Source organism: Astyanax mexicanus, chromosome 1 (genome assembly GCF_023375975.1).
Source record: "Astyanax mexicanus isolate ESR-SI-001 chromosome 1, AstMex3_surface, whole genome shotgun sequence".
Lineage (NCBI taxonomy): Eukaryota > Metazoa > Chordata > Actinopteri > Characiformes > Acestrorhamphidae > Astyanax > Astyanax mexicanus.
In genome coordinates this window covers 51,593,093-51,609,301 of record NC_064408.1, presented here as the reverse complement: position 1 = coordinate 51,609,301, position 16,209 = coordinate 51,593,093, and the positions used below count along the sequence as shown (strand labels likewise).

The 16,209-nt window shown below is 39.7% G+C and overlaps 1 protein-coding gene across 2 annotated transcripts in view; it reads right to left on the bottom strand.

Annotated features, from left to right (window-relative positions):
• Positions 1–16,209, bottom strand: part of hmcn1 (hemicentin 1) — a 160,692-nt gene that overhangs the window by 54,671 nt on the left and 89,812 nt on the right. For both annotated transcript variants that reach the window (XM_049479752.1, XM_049479753.1), the window contains exons 35-46: positions 16,035–16,189; positions 15,440–15,563; positions 14,928–15,029; positions 14,616–14,792; positions 14,327–14,478; positions 10,540–10,663; positions 9,239–9,414; positions 6,803–6,899; positions 5,296–5,418; positions 5,016–5,171; positions 1,742–2,023; positions 788–955 (exon numbers count right to left, since the gene is read on the bottom strand). In XM_049479752.1, the coding sequence (XP_049335709.1) occupies positions 788–955; positions 1,742–2,023; positions 5,016–5,171; positions 5,296–5,418; positions 6,803–6,899; positions 9,239–9,414; positions 10,540–10,663; positions 14,327–14,478; positions 14,616–14,792; positions 14,928–15,029; positions 15,440–15,563; positions 16,035–16,189 (1,836 nt within the window). The remainder of the gene's footprint in view (positions 1–787; positions 956–1,741; positions 2,024–5,015; positions 5,172–5,295; positions 5,419–6,802; positions 6,900–9,238; positions 9,415–10,539; positions 10,664–14,326; positions 14,479–14,615; positions 14,793–14,927; positions 15,030–15,439; positions 15,564–16,034; positions 16,190–16,209) is intronic.

Here is a 16,209-nt window from a genome sequence, read left to right as displayed (position 1 = left end):
GCAAGCTGCCACTGAGGACTCCACCTAGATTTTATAAAGGAGAGATTAGATAAACAGTGAGGCTGACTATAGGCAGAAACTTTGCTTCAATTCCTAACATGACATAAGTGAAACAAGCATTTCTTTTGCTGTTGTTGAGAGATAGGATCATTCCAGGTCAAGCTGTAATCTCTGATTGTATATCTATGAGTTTTAAAAGAGATTTAGTTTCGAAAATTAGCATAAACATCAAACCATCAGGGTATTCCAACAGAACAAAGGGCCTTCTTTACCAACCTTAATGAGATTTTTCCTAAAACGTACTTTCCCAGCTTTTGTGAAAATTTCTTACATTCGCAAATGTTTTCATAAGGCCTATTCAATTTACAAACACACTGTGATTCAATATTATAAAGGCATATCTGTTCATTTTAAACACATCCTGATACAAATATATGAACTAACATGGTAAAAGCAAAGCTCTGTTTTGATAAAGCCATACATATAAATTGGAACATTATGTTTTTTAATATAGACAATCTGCAGAAGGAAAGAAGCGGCCAGCTACAGTGGTATGAAAAAGTTTGGGCACCCTTGATAGTTACTACGATTTTCTGTTATAAATCATTGGTTGTTTAGATTAGCAATTTCAGCTAAATATATCATATAGCTAGACAAACACACTGATATTTAAGAAGTGAAATGAAGTTTATAGGATTTACAGAAAGTGTGCAATAATTCATTAAACTAAATTAGGCAGGTGTCCAAACATTTTTATGCCACTGTATAGAAAGGAAAAATCCCACACCTGAGATGACCCGGATGGAGCTAGAAGGGGCGATAGGCCTGTTGTCTTTGAGCCAGGTGATAACAGGCAGAGGGATGCCAGAAGCCTCACAGGTGAGGGCCACAGGATTCCTCACCACCACACTCACATTCTCAGTCCTGTGTGTGTGCCCGCTGATGCTTGCTGGAACTACAAATACACGCTGAAAATTATTCTTGATACATAGAATTAATTATTTGCAATAACAAGACAAGAAATGGCTTTGATCCATTTGATAACTTCTTAACCCTGCTGTTATGTTCTGGGTTAAATTGACCAGTTTTAAAGTTTGTAGATACAGAAAAAATAGTTAAAAGTATTTTTTTTTCAGTATGAAACTTCTTCTGCTAGTGCTGCTAGCATATAATATGAAAATGGTTCATCTCACATATTTGTTAACTGCAATACTTTTGCAAAACTGCAATGTTACATCTTAACATTATGTAAAACTATTGTGTTTTATATGCTGGTCTTTCAAAAGTAATAAAGTAGTGAATCGTTAAAAATAGTTTGATCATCCCAATTGAATTATTACTTGTAAGAGGTGAGGGACACCATTGCACTAAATATTAATAGAATAATTAGTAATGGAGTTGGTAATTAAATATTCAAACTGTTTGTTAGGATTTTTTTGTCTTCAGACATCTTTTTGATAATTAAACATTAATCGGGTCAGATTGACGCAAGAACTCCATGGCTGTTTCTGACAAATGAACATAACAGGAGGGTTAAAATCAAATGCACTTTTTTAATCAGATCACTAAAACTGTGAAATATGTGTCATTCACATACCTAGAAGTACAGATTTATGAAATGTTACAAATAAAAAACACTAGGATTCATTACAGGAGCATCTTTTTGTACAGAAAAAAACTTTCCTATATCTAGAAAAGACAGATATAAAATATATATACAGCATCACATACATGCTCTTACCATGTACAGTGACGTCGTACTTGTTGTCAGCCTGTCCGGCTATATTCACAGCAATGCAGGTGTAGCGGCCGGTGTGGGCCACCTGAGCGTCTTTGATGCGGAGGAGTCTTCCCTCACTGAGGACCTGGGCTCCAGCTACAGCTCCCAGAGGCCTACCATCTTTCAGCCAAGTGACTGCAGGTCTGGGCACCCCGTCCACCTCACACTGAAGGGTCACGTTTCCCCCTCGGACCACCATTACTTCTCCACTGCCGTGCTCGGACGGGCTGATGGAAGGACGAACTAAACAGACGAATGAGGGGAGTAATAAGAAATGCAGACACGATTAGTTTAGGATCTTTTTGGTTTTTAAGTGTTTGATCTTTTACTATACATCAGCTACAATATATTGGATATAAATGTTTAGTTTATATATACATACATGTAAAGCAGGGGTGTCCAAAAAAAAGAAAAACGAGGTAAAAGAGTCTAAAAGCGGAGAGGGTACGCATTTCTAGCGCAGAAAAACGAGGTAAAAGAGTCTTCAAGCGGAGAGGGTGCGCATTTGTAGCGCAGAAAAACTAGGTAAAAGAGTCTTAAAGCGGAGAGGGTGCGCATTTCTAGCGCAGAAAAACGAGGTAAAAGAGTCTAAAAGCGGAGAGGGTGCGCATTTCTAGCGTAGAAAAATGAGGTAAAAGAGTCTAAAATCAGAGAGGGTACGCATTTCTAGCACAGAAAAACGGGTCAAAGAGTCTTAAAGCGGAGAGGGTGCGCATTTCTAGCGCAGAAAAACGGGTCAAAGAGTCTAAAAGTGGAGAGAGTGCGCATTTCTAGCACAGAAAAACGAGGTAAAAGAGTCTAAAAGCGGAGAGGGTACGCATTTCTAGCGTAGAAAAATGAGGTAAAAGAGTCTAAAAGCGGAGAGGGTGCGCATTTCTAGTGCAGAAAAACAAGGTAAAAGAGTCTAAAAGCGGAGAGGGTGCGCATTTCTAGCGCAGAAAAACGAGGTAAAAGAGTCTAAAAGCGGAGAGGGTGCGCATTTCTAGCGTAGAAAAATGAGGTAAAAGAGTCTAAAATCGGAGAGGGTACGCATTTCTAGCACAGAAAAACGGGTCAAAGAGTCTTAAAGTGGAGAGAGTGCGCATTTCTAGCGCAGAAAAACGGGTCAAAGAGTCTTAAAGTGGAGAGAGTGCGCATTTCTAGCACAGAAAAACGAGGTAAAAGAGTCTAAAAGCGGAGAGGGTACGCATTTCTAGCGTAGAAAAATGAGGTAAAAGAGTCTAAAAGCGGAGAGGGTGCGCATTTCTAGTGCAGAAAAACAAGGTAAAAGAGTCTAAAAGCGGAGAGGGTGCGCATTTCTAGCGCAGAAAAACGAGGTAAAAGAGTCTAAAAGCGGAGAGGGTGCGCATTTCTAGCGTAGAAAAATGAGGTAAAAGAGTCTAAAAGCGGAGAGGGTGCGCATTTCTAGCGCAGAAAAACGAGGTAAAAGAGTCTTAAAGCGGAGAGGGTGCGCATTTCTAGCACAGAAAAACGGGTCAAAGAGTCTTAAAGCGGAGAGGGTGCGCATTTCTAGCACAGAAAAACGGGTCAAAGAGTCTTAAAGCGGAGAGGGTGCGCATTTCTAGCTCAGAAAAACGAGGTAAAAGAGTCTAAAAGTGGAGAGAGTGCGCATTTCTAGCGCAGAAAAACGGGTCAAAGAGTCTAAAAGTGGAGAGAGTGCGCATTTCTAGCACAGAAAAACGAGGTAAAAGAGTCTAAAAGCGGAGAGGGTGCGCATTTCTAGTGCAGAAAAACAAGGTAAAAGAGTCTAAAAGCGGAGAGGGTGCGCATTTCTAGCGCAGAAAAACGAGGTAAAAGAGTCTAAAAGCGGAGAGGGTGCGCATTTCTAGCGTAGAAAAATGAGGTAAAAGAGTCTAAAAGCGGAGAGGGTGTGCATTTCTAGCGCAGAAAAACGAGGTAAAAGAGTCTAAAAGTGGAGAGAGTGCGCATTTCTAGCGCAGAAAAACGGGTCAAAGAGTCTAAAAGTGGAGAGAGTGCGCATTTCTAGCGCAGAAAAACAGGCCAAAGAGTCTAAAAGTTGCCGTAATAAGGAGTTTAATATTAAGAGACATCATGAAATTAAACATCAATTTGAAAAATCTTAGTTTAAACAACACTGTCAAAGATAAAGATAGTAAGTCAAGTAAAATGGTGTGTAAATGAAATAATCAGGAAAATGTATTATTTAAAGTTTTGTTTTATTACAGAGTCTGTGGCCCGTGACTTCAAATATATTTCTCCTTCTGGCCAACCAACAAAAAAAGTTTGGACACCCCCTGATGTAGAGCATGCTTTTGTAAGGCCATCTTAATATAATAGTAAACCTCACCCTTGGTTATTTTAGTTGCAGTTGCAAGTATGTGAATGTGTTGTTAGGTAAGTGCTTTTAAAGAAATAACTGCATGAATGTCATTAATGAGCAATATTTTTCAGTGGAATACAGGATATAATTTTGGGTCTGGTTAAACTTTAGGAACTATCTAGAAAGCATTATGTTCCAAAGAGGTTACTATACTACTGCTGACAACCACTAAGTTGGCAACTTCACAGTCTCTTCCATAAACAGTTAATCAAATAAAAAAAAAAACTGTAAACAGGATGTGGTTGCTGACCACACAATGAACTTTTTAATCAAATGCCTAAAACTGCAAATGAGACCATCCAAATACCTAGAGTAGTCCAGATAACATTTTTTTATTTCTAAACATTGTTTTCTATTTCTTTAACTCCAATGAGTTGCAAAACGGGTTTTGTAGATCAACTTCTTTGTTACCATTGTGTGGATTGCAATTTGAAATGAACGGCCTACCTCTGATATAAATATGCAGTGAAGAACTGAAAGATATTTTTGTATGGAACTATAAAGGTCAGTTTCAATTAGGTAAATAGCTTACAGGAACTAGTATCAGTTTCTACAATCAGAACAGAGAACGGAGCAGGGTATTTCTGCATTTACATTATTTATTTTATACCTACTTTGCAGACTGGGACAATGATCAATGTCTGCATAAACATTACAACATTATGTGATGAAAAATAACTTTGTTGGTCATTTAATGTTTTTAAATAAAGATGAACAGGATAAAAGTACTCCAGGGTCCATGTGCTTTGTTTGTTTTAAGAGAAATGCATCTTCTTTCTGAGACATTTTCATAAAGATTCTATTTTTTCATCAACAGTAAAAATCCTGAAGTGCAGCTACAGGCGACCACAGGATCTATGTCCTGTATATGTTTATGTGCATGTCTGTGTGTACCATAGACTTGCAGGCTGTACTCCTTGACCGCACTGCCAGTGGCACTAGAGGCCTGGCACATGTAGGATGCAGCATCAGTCCTCTCCGCCATGGAGATTTGCAGCTGACGGCCACCAGATAGAACACGCACTCGAGAGTCTGCCTTCAGCTCAGAACCTGAACACACAAGACATTAAAGTACACATGAAAAAATAACAAACACACAAATAAAAAAAATATGACAGTAGAATTTTAGAAAGAAAAATAAGCCATTTATGATGATGACAATGACAATTTTTACCATTTTTCTTCCATGTAAGGCTGGGAGGGGGGATGCCACTGGACTCGCAGACCAGAGTGATGAGTCCACCCTCAGTCACTGTCAGATGAGACACCTCTTCAGAACCACGGATGCTAGGGGGGACTAAGAGACAGAGAGACAGAAGGAGAGAAAGGATCAGAAAATGTCAGACATTTTAGATAAATGCATCTTTTTTGTATTTGTTTTGTTTTTGGGCCACTTATAGAGTGTTTGGTATCTATAAATAATGCACTATTGCTTTATTTGACATTAAAAAAGAGGAAATTACATAATTTAAGCCTTTGGAGTGATCAAGTTCTAAAATTATTTTATATAATTTGCTGCACCAAACAAAAATAAAAAAACACACAAAAATACAAATTACATCAGGAAATTAATATTCATGCTAAATCATTTCATGTCTGAATAAAAACAAACATTTTAAGGATTTTATTTTTTAGAAAACATGTTTAATGTCACGCTTTTGTCAAGTGTTGTCCCCTCTGTTTCTCAGTGCTTCTCTCTGTTTCTCTTCACCATGTGCTTCTAGCACATGGCTCTGTTTTTGTTTCTGTCCTGGCCCAACCCTAGCCCCACCTATTGTGTGATCTCACCTGTGTCATTTGTTGCCCAGCCCTCTTGTTAAGTTCCCCAGGTGTCTCTTGTCTGTCACTGTGTATATGTATATGTATCTCTGTGTTTTTTGCAGTCCTTGTCAAGTCATTTGTTTGTGAGTGAGTGAGTGAGCGAGCGAGCTGTGTGTTTGTGATCCTGCTTTTCCCAGTGTAAGTTTGCTACCTACACCCTTTACAGATGTGCTTATGTGTTCTATCTGCAGTTTAGTTTGATTTGTATCTTCCAGTTTGACTACCTGTGTTTTTGTTTATTGTTTTTTTTGTCTATATAATAAAGAGCTTGCACTTATGCCCAGCCTCTCTGCCATCTTTACCATTTAATTTTTTATACTTTTCCTTCCATACTTTGTTTGCTCTGCTTAATTTCTTGTTCAAAATGTGTGATAAAAAACTACCTATAAGTTTGGAAAAACTAGTACATATAAATTGCTGTACGATCAGTTTATTGGATTACTTTCCATGTATAGATTTACTAAACTGGAATATTGAAAGAAATGAACAATATGTTTTAAATATACATTTAAAACAAAGGTTACTGTATTCACACAACACACTTCTAAACTTCAGAGTTTGATTAAGAATACATTGTCAGTCCCACCCAAACATTTGGTAGGAGAAGACTCATAGTTTCATAGTGAGAATTACTCAGCTTTATCCTCACTGGACTGGGAGCAGAAACATACATAGTCAGTCAAGATGATGAACAGAGAGCGGCGCAGTGGGGTTCAGCATTATATCATGAAACTGCCAGTGACATCATTGCCCACAAGGCATCTCCACTAGGCACACCCAGCAAAGGCTCTTCTGTTGGAGCGGCATTTTACTACTACTGACACTGTGAGTACTCAGCATCATCTATGAGCCCAACTCACCCCAAACGTTCAGGTTGTAGTTCTTCTCTGTCTTGCCTGCGATGTTAGCAGCCTCACATGTGTACCTGCCTGTGTCCTGCAACTGTGCATTTGCAATCTGCAAATTAAAAATAATATAAAGGTTACATGCGTTTAAACACTCTGAAACAAGTACCTGTTAGACCTTTAGATATAAAGTAAGCAGCTAGAGAAAAATTTCAACAGAAAAAAATATTTCTTTATTATTTTTTATTTCAAGTATTTATAAAATGTCCATATCTTTAAATATATACACTGCTCAAAAAAATAAAGGGAACACTCAAATAACACATCCTAGATCTGAATGAATGAAATATTCTCATTGAATACTTTGTTCTGTACAAAGTTGAATGTGCTGACAACAAAATCACACAAAAATCATCAATGGAAATCAAATGTATTAACCAATGGAGGCCTGGATTTGGAGCCACACACAAAATTAAAGTGAAAAAACACACTACAGGCTGATCCAACTTTAATGTAATGTCCTTAAAACAAGTCAAAATGAGGCTCAGTATTGTGTGTGGCCTCCACGTGCCTGTATGACCTCCCTACAACGCCTGGGCATGCTCCTGATGAGGTGGCGGATGGTCTCCTGAGGGATCTCCTCCCAGACCTGGACTAAAGCATCCGCCAACTCCTGGACAGTCTGTGGTGCAACGTGACGTTGGTGGATGGAGCGAGACATGATGTCCCAGATGTGCTCAATCGGATTCAGGTCTGGGGAACGGGCGGGCCAGTCCATAGCTTCAATGCCTTCATCTTGCAGGAACTGCTGACACACTCCAGCCACATGAGGTCTAGCATTGTCCTGCATTAGGAGGAACCCAGGGCCAACCGCACCAGCATATGGTCTCACAAGGGGTCTGAGGATCTCATCTCGGTACCTAATGGCAGTCAGGCTACCTCTGGTGAGCACATGGAGGACTGTGCAGCCCTCCAAAGAAATGCCACCCCACACCATTACTGACCCACTGCCAAACCGGTCATGCTGAAGGATGTTGCAGGCAGCAGACCGCTCTCCACGGCGTCTCCAGACTCTGTCACGTCTGTCATGTGCTCAGTGTGAACCTGCTTTCATCTGTGAAGAGCACAAGGCGCCAGTGGCGAATTTGCCAATCCTGGTGTTCTCTGGCAAATGCCAAGCGTCCTGCACGGTGTTGGGCTGTGAGCACAACCCCCATCTGTGGACGTCGGGCCCTCATACCATCCTCATGGAGTCGGTTTCTAACCGTTTGTGCAGACACATGCACATTTGTGGCCTGCTGGAGGTCATTTTGCAGGGCTCTGGCAGTGCTCCTCCTGTTCCTTCTTGCACAAAGGCGGAGGTAGCGGTCCTGCTGCTGGGTTGTTGCCCTCCTACGGCCTCCTCCACGTCTCCTGGTGTACTGGCCTGTCCCCTGGTAGCGCCTCCAGCCTCTGGACACTACGCTGACAGACACAGCAAACCTTCTTGCCACAGCTCGCATTGATGTGCCATCCTGGATGAGCTGCACTACCTGAGCCACTTGTGTGGGTTGTAGAGTCCGTCTCATGCTACCACGAGTGTGAAAGCACCACCAACATTCAAAACTGACCAAAACATCAGCCAGACAGCATAGGTTCTGAGAAGTGGTCTGTGGTCCCCACCTGCAGAACCACTCCTTTATTGAGTGTGTCTTGCTAATTGCCAATAATTTCCACCTGTTGTCTATTCCATTTGCACAACAGCAGGTGAAATTGATTGTCAATCAGTGTTGCTTCCTAAGTGGACAGTTTAATTTCACAAAAGTTTGATTTACTTGGAGTTATATTGTGTTATTTGAGTGTTCCCTTTATTTTTTTGAGCAGTGTATATATAAAAATAAAACATGCTTGCTAGTTTGTTATTTTTGTGAATTCTTCTGTTGCTGGGACACTTTTTAAATAAATGTATAAATCTATGTTTTAATATAATCAATATGAGATACATAAAGCAAAATCAAGGAAAGCAGATAGGAAAGGGATTCTATTAAGCATGTGGGGTTCATCGTCATTCTTACAGGCTTTTGTTAAGTAGAAAATAAATTAAATAAATTAAATTAAAAGGTGAAAAAAATAATAACAGTATTTAATAACAGTCTGTATGGGCATATATGTTAAAAACCTAGAATTTGGTTTAATTTCTATTTCATACAATCTTTTCTATATACATGCAATATATAACATACATGCATTTTTGCATACATGCAATAGTGTGGATTTTCTCTTTTTCAGTGATTAACCCAACAGTGACTTGGTTTATCTTAATAGTACATTGCGGTAAATGTTCAGACTGCTGAAAACAACTGTTTATATTTAGATTCATAATTAAACCTTTGAATTTGTAACATCTCTAATGGATTCAATATTGGACTGATGAACACTAAAAGATAAATGGATTAAAGGAATAAATCCCACCCGCAACATGGTGCCATCCTCAGACACAGTCAGTCCCGGCTTCCTGTACAGGGGCCTTCCATCTTTACGCCAGCTCAGAGTGGGTGGGGGGATGGCATCACTCTGGCAGTGCAGCTCTACCAAACGCCCAATGAGAACTGTGCTGTTGACCTCCTCACCCATGATGTTGGGTGGCACTGAAAGCAAAAATAAAATTATACACTTTTATACACTTAAGTTTACTCTATTAACTACAGTCCTGCCTTAATGTGTGGACTATTCTATGTTATACTGCCACTATTTTTTGTAGTATTTGTCTTACATATCACTGTATGTTAAGCTCTTTGTCTAGTCATGTCTATAAACTGTCTGTCTGCATTATGATATACTGTGTCATAAATTCTATGAATTGAATTTTGTGGTCATTACATTATGCTAACAATTCTAGAAGAAATGGTTTCTTTTACACTACCATAATATACAGTAAAAAACTAACTAATTGAACAGCATCATATAGAATGCCATGTCAGTGTAACAGCTGTGCTGAGAATGGTCCACCCCCCATATATGTGGTCTTGTGGTCAGAAATGTAAATCTTTAAGGGTGGCAGACAAATTGCACTTAAGCTTCGGCCTGTAATTGTATATTTACATTCACAAAATACTTAAAGAATCTGCAGCAAGTAAACAATTTGGTTTGAATGTGCAACAATTTTTCCATACCATTACACCTCCTCCACCTGCCTAGACTGTTGACAAAAGGCAGACTGGGTTAATTTATTTTATGTATTGCACTTTGGCAAACATTGGCTGATTAGGTAATTATATAAATGAGTAACTGTGCAGATCTTGAAAGAAAGTGTTTAATGAGTTTATATTGCTTTACTAGTTATTGTTTAAAGGTACATTCAGTAGGACATGAGAGGGAGTGTGTGAAGTTTGGTACAGCAGTCCAATTTCAAAACACCACTGAGAGCCCTTCCCTTTCCCCAGACACGAATCTTACTCCCAAGTTGAGGAGGATGATTCTACACAATCCAGTGCAAGATTAGTTCAGTAACTTCTACCATGGCAAGCAATGACAAGTCATACTCTGTAAGTTAATCAGCTAATGCTGAGGCTTTTAAAGCTGTGTTGCAGCTAAGGTTCAAGAAATACACATTCCACATGTTCTACTCTAACTGTATTTGAAGTCTGTGCTTGTCCAGGTTTGATTTTCAATGAGCTGGCACAGACAAGTGGATATGCTTCCCTCCCTATTGATTTAAATGTAGTTAAGGATGCTCAATGTGATGTGTATCCAAGACGGGAGACAGAGCTTACCATAGACATGCAGGTCATACTCTCTCTGCTGCTCTCCTCCAGCATTCACCGCCACACAGGTGTAGTGTCCTGTATCACTGACCTGAGCACTGCTAAAAGACAGCACCCTGCCTCCAGCCAGTACCTACAAACACACAAACATACAAACCACAGCCAGTCACACATTATCCTAAAAATATGTAGTATTTCTAGGCAACATACCTTTTGTAAGTGATTAGTTTCCGACCACAGAGCTGTTCTTGATCACATTTTTTAGATGGCAGTAACAGCGAGGTGTATAAATACTATATAAGATTGGGCATCGCACCCTTAACTAACCAAAAAAACACCATGAACTAGCATGTTTCATTTGGATGCCCGGTAGCATTTAGGGCATTACTATATAGTAGACATATAGAGAAGGAAGTAATTATTTGATCCCTAGCTGTTTTTGTAAGTTTGCCCATTGACAAAGACATGAACACTATAATTTTAAGGGTAGGTTAATTGTGACAGTGAGAGATAGAATACCAAAATTGTATAAATTATATAATTTTTTTTTTCATTTTGCAGAGAGATTTTGGCATTTAGTAGAAGGCAAAAGTAGGTCCTACTTGTGAAATAGGGGTGAAAGCACTGTAAAGTAACACAGTGAAATGTACAGTGATTCGAAATGACCTAGTAAGTTGCTAAAGTAAATGTTAGATAATGCCTAAAGTGCATTTAATCACAGTACCTATACAATTCTGTCATTTGTATTGCAGTAGTAATCACAGTACTGTGATTCTTATCACAGAAATAGGCTGCTGTATTTTATAGCATAGATTAATGCATTTATTTAACATTTACCATTTTAACATTACAGGACTAATAACTAAAGTGTTTTTACAAACTTCATTTATTGTCGCTTTTTCAAAATTTAAAAACTTTAAAGCTAGGCATTAAATATTTTTGGTTTAATTTTTTTAGGTTTTATAATTTGTAAAACAACAATGCTGTCCTGAACATAGAAAAATATGATAAAAAGAAACATTTCAGTAGCCAGATAAGGGAAAAACAAGTTATTTAGCTATTTAAACCAACAACACATAAAGCTAGTGATATATCCAGACACACACAACCCTTTATCTAGTAACATTACTCCTGTATTAAACTGATCATATTGTCAACTAAATGTCGCTAGTTAACATAACCAATTAAAATTGAATGTACAAATGGTTTATTTTGGTAATTATGTGCTTACTAGCTAAGGAAGGTAATGTTTTGCCTGCCCAATGTCTCTTTTTTCCAGTGCAGTGTAGCTAGCATTAGCTAGCTGGCAGAGCCAGAAGAGGGCGGCTAACTGGCTATGCTAACATCCAAACAACCCGCACCCCGGCGCTGTTAGCCCAAGTATAGTGCCAGGAGCGACCGTCTCTATCTGCCCGGGTTAGCGCCTAAAGCAACCGGCTCTCTGGGCGAACAGCACCGGTCGCTATAAGCACTGAATTCGGGCAGACTCTCGTTCCAGGCAAGAGCCGTTCGCTCCTGGTGCTAACCCGGGCAGACAGAGGTGAGACCCGATCGTTCAGGGCGCTCCTGGCACAATACCCGGGCTAACAGCCCCGGGGAGCGGGTTGTTTGGATGTTAGCATAGCCATGTTGGCTGCCCACCTCCGGCTCGTGGAGGTAGGCGGTCCGTCACGAACCCTGGAGAAATCAGCCAATAGCGTTCGCTGAGGGTGGCGCTCCTGACCCCGCCCCCAAACTGTCAAAACCACCCCTTTCAAGACTCGAGCGCAAAATGCTGCTGCAGTGAAGGTAATTAGTTAATTAGCTAGTTAGCCAATGTATTCAGAAAGAGGTTTATTGAAAGGGCCAGCAATAAAACAACCATGCATCCCTTTATCATCCACCTTAACTTTTTACCTCTTTTAGATTTCTTCACTCATATCCTCACCCAACACAGTTTTAGTAAATGTTTTGTTTATTCATTATTTTTAATCACACATGTTTGATAAAGGGAATGGAATATATTTCCATATTCCCTGACATGCATTTGCAATTGTTGTTTTGAAATAAACATTTTGAGCAGCAAATATGTTTCTATATTGTCCTTAGAAGCTCTACATCATAAAACGTATTTTTAAAGAAAAGTTGGATAATATTTAATGTGATGTCCCGTTTATTCATTTGTTATTATTGGAATTTAATTGTTAAAAGTAGTCAATCTGCAGTCAAATGCTTAATTAACTAAACATTGTTATAGAAACATTTCTTTGCAGAGAACTAATGAGGAACTCCAGCTTATGATTAAGATCACAGACAAGAAGAAAGATTACTTTTCTGGAAAAAGAAATATGGCTTGGTTAAGATGTAGGGACATGTGTTGCACTTTATTTACAACTCAGTGTGTTTTGGGTGCTTTTACTTGTAAATAAACAGAATCAACTTTCTTTTTTTCCTTCTGTATTATAAAAGCATCGTAAATGTTGTAAGACATATTTCATAAGACAACTTTTTCAGTGTTGTCCACTGTTGAGTGTGGCCGCATGTTTTCATTTTAACAAGCAGGACCATACCCGAGTCTTCTTGTTTCTTCAGTTGGTTTTAGTCATTAAACATCCGTGATTAGAAGTAATTAAGTGCTTATGTATGGTTCCTTGAGGGATGAAGGCATAGCGCTAGCCACAAAGGTAAATACACTATAAAAAGCCAACAACAAAGCTGTAACCATGATGCTTTGTAGAGCTACAGTAACAAGCCATATACAGGTTCTACAGTCATAATTTGTTCATTAAAATATTGTAATACCATGAACAGTACAGATTTATTATAGTGTTTATACAATAAAAGCTAAACAGAAAAAAACTATATATATTTCACAGGCAGGTAGTATTTATTTATTCTGGTCATACCAGCAAAACCATCTTTTCAACACAACTTCTCTATAAGCATTGACTCTCTCTCTCTCTCACCAACAAAGGTTGCCAGGAACCTGGGTGTTATGGTTGATGACCAACTCTCCTTCACGCACCATGTGGCCTCAGTTGCTCGATCCTGCCGCTTCGCGCTTTATAGCATCAGAAAAATGAGACCGTTCCTGACGCAACAGGCCACCCAACTCCTGGTACAAGCAGTCGTCATCTCAGGACTCGACTACTGCAATGCCCTGCTAACTGGCCTCCCGGCCTGCGTAGTAAAACCACTCCAAATGATCCAGACTGCAGCAGCACGTCTGGTCTTCAACCAACCAAAATGGGCATATGTCACCCCGCTGCTCATTGAGCTCCATTGGCTACCAGTTGATGCTCGCATCAAATTCAAAACTCTTACAATCGCCTACAAGGTGATGACTGAACAGGCTCCTTCCTACCTGCACTCGCTCCTGAAGGCTTACGCTACCTCCCGGCCGCTGCGCTCCTCCAATGAACGTCGCCTCGCTTTACCAAACAAACACTTACACAAAGCAATCCAGACTGTTCTCATACAGAGTTCCCCAATGGTGGAACAAACTACCTTCCACTACCAGATCAGGAGAATCTCTCGCTATCTTTAAGAAACTCCTGAAGACAGAGCTCTTCAAAGAGCACTTACTCTCCTAACACCTCTAACACACTAACTACTTCTAACCCCATTTCCTTCTTCCCCTCCTTCACTTCTCTATCCCTTTATTTCCCTTTGACCTCCTTTAAGCCCTATCTAAAAATGGGTTATCTTAATTCCTATTACTTTTGTACTTCATTATTGTAAGTCGCTTTGGACAAAAGCGTCTGCCAAATGTAATGTAATGTAATGTAATGTATTAATTTATTTAAAAGGTCATTACCTGGATGCCATTGGAGGAGCTGGAGACAGGACTGCCCTCTTTGAGCCAGGTGAGACTGGGCACAGGCAGACCTGAGGCCTCACATTCCAGCCTAACTGGATCGTTCACCACCACCGTCACCATTCCTCCTTCACTAGAGATTGAGGGTGGGACTAAAAATGACAGAAGAAATGCACAGATACAGTGCAGCAAATTAAGATATAACCTTAAACGTAATAAAACAGAATAAAAATAATCTCTTTGCTTACATGAGCAAGAAAAACCTCCTCGGACACACGCAAATGCTTACCATACACCTGCAGGCTGTGCGTCAGTTCTGCTTTGCCGGCCACGCTCACAGCCACACACTTGTAAATCCCAGAGTCAGACACTTGTGCACGGTCAATCTCCAGCACCTTCCCTCGGCTCAAAATTCTCACCCCCGCTGCACTAGTCAGTGGCCGACTGTCCTTATACCAGGTGATGGCTGAAAAAAAAAAAAAAACATCTCAAAAACATGGATAAGGATACCCCTATATCCTGGAGAGTGTTCTTCACTTGGGTAGATGTTGTGATGGCTAGATGAAGTGAAAATCTGTGCTGATGAATGAAGGGTATTTACCTGGTACAGGACGTCCTGTCGCTTTACACTGCAATTGGATTTGATATCCGGCCAAGATGGTTTGATTGACAGTCTCTCCAGCAAACTGGATACTGGGAGGCTCTGAGTAGACAGGAAAAATTGTTAGAAGGTAAATGTGTATCAGATACATTTGAGAGAGATTTTTAATTGTTCTTTAATGTAGAACAAGGTTCTACATAGAACTGAGAACTTAAAGAAACTCAAATATCACAGATGGCTTTTTGCCTGGTTAACAGGTTCTGTTTTATATGGTAAAAAAACTACAATTATGCAGGATCTACAGACTCAGCTGCCCATCTCTGGGCAAAAGTGCCCTAGGAGGCCATACAGAACCTTTATTTCTCCTTGCCCAACAGTATCTCATCTTGTATCGAGGCTAGAGGTGGCCCAAAAGGTAATAAAATAAACACTTACTTTTGCCTAAAATTTTAAAACTTATCTATTTCATCACTACATTTACGCATATAAAGTTTAGTTTGTTATTTCCATACCATGCACATTGAGGCGAATGTGCTGCTGAGCCTCTCCTGCAGCATTGGTAGCCACACAGGTGTATTTCCCAGCGTCCTCCAGTCTGGCCTCCTTAATATGCAGAACTTTTCCTGCAGACTCCAGCTATATTACACAAAGAGAAAAGAGAAAAAGGAACCACACACATTTAACACCAGTTTCTCTTGCATTAGACATTAAATTCCATTAGGGATTATAACATACAGTTCTTATATTGTATACAATGCTGCATATGTGCATTGTATCACAGCAAACTGATGCGTGAAGGATTTGTAAGAATTACAACGCAAATAAAGGAGCAGCATAGTGTGTGTGGTGTTACATTTTTGTTTTTGTTTTTTTGTTGGTCCACCATCCAAATCTATCCAGCCAGGTGTAGCTCTGAGGTCATGTATCTGTATCTTATTTTGAATTGGGATGTTTCAATTAATATTTGCCTGATTAAAGGGTTCTTTGTAATAGAACAAAAATAATGAATAGTACCAAAATGAGTTCCTCTACATTCAAACTAACTTTTTTAAGTAATTCTTACTAACACAGTGCCTTGGATGCACAAGGTTTCTGAAAGGAACACACCTTAATTAAGCCTTGGGTGGTATCCACAGGGCGGCCATCTTTGAGCCAGGTGATACTGGGAGCTGGAACACCAGTGGCCACACACTGAAGACTCATTGGATTGTGAAGAATGACAGAGCGTTCAGCAGGACCAGTAGAGCGGATTGATGGAGGGACTGCAAGAGCGAGAGAGATG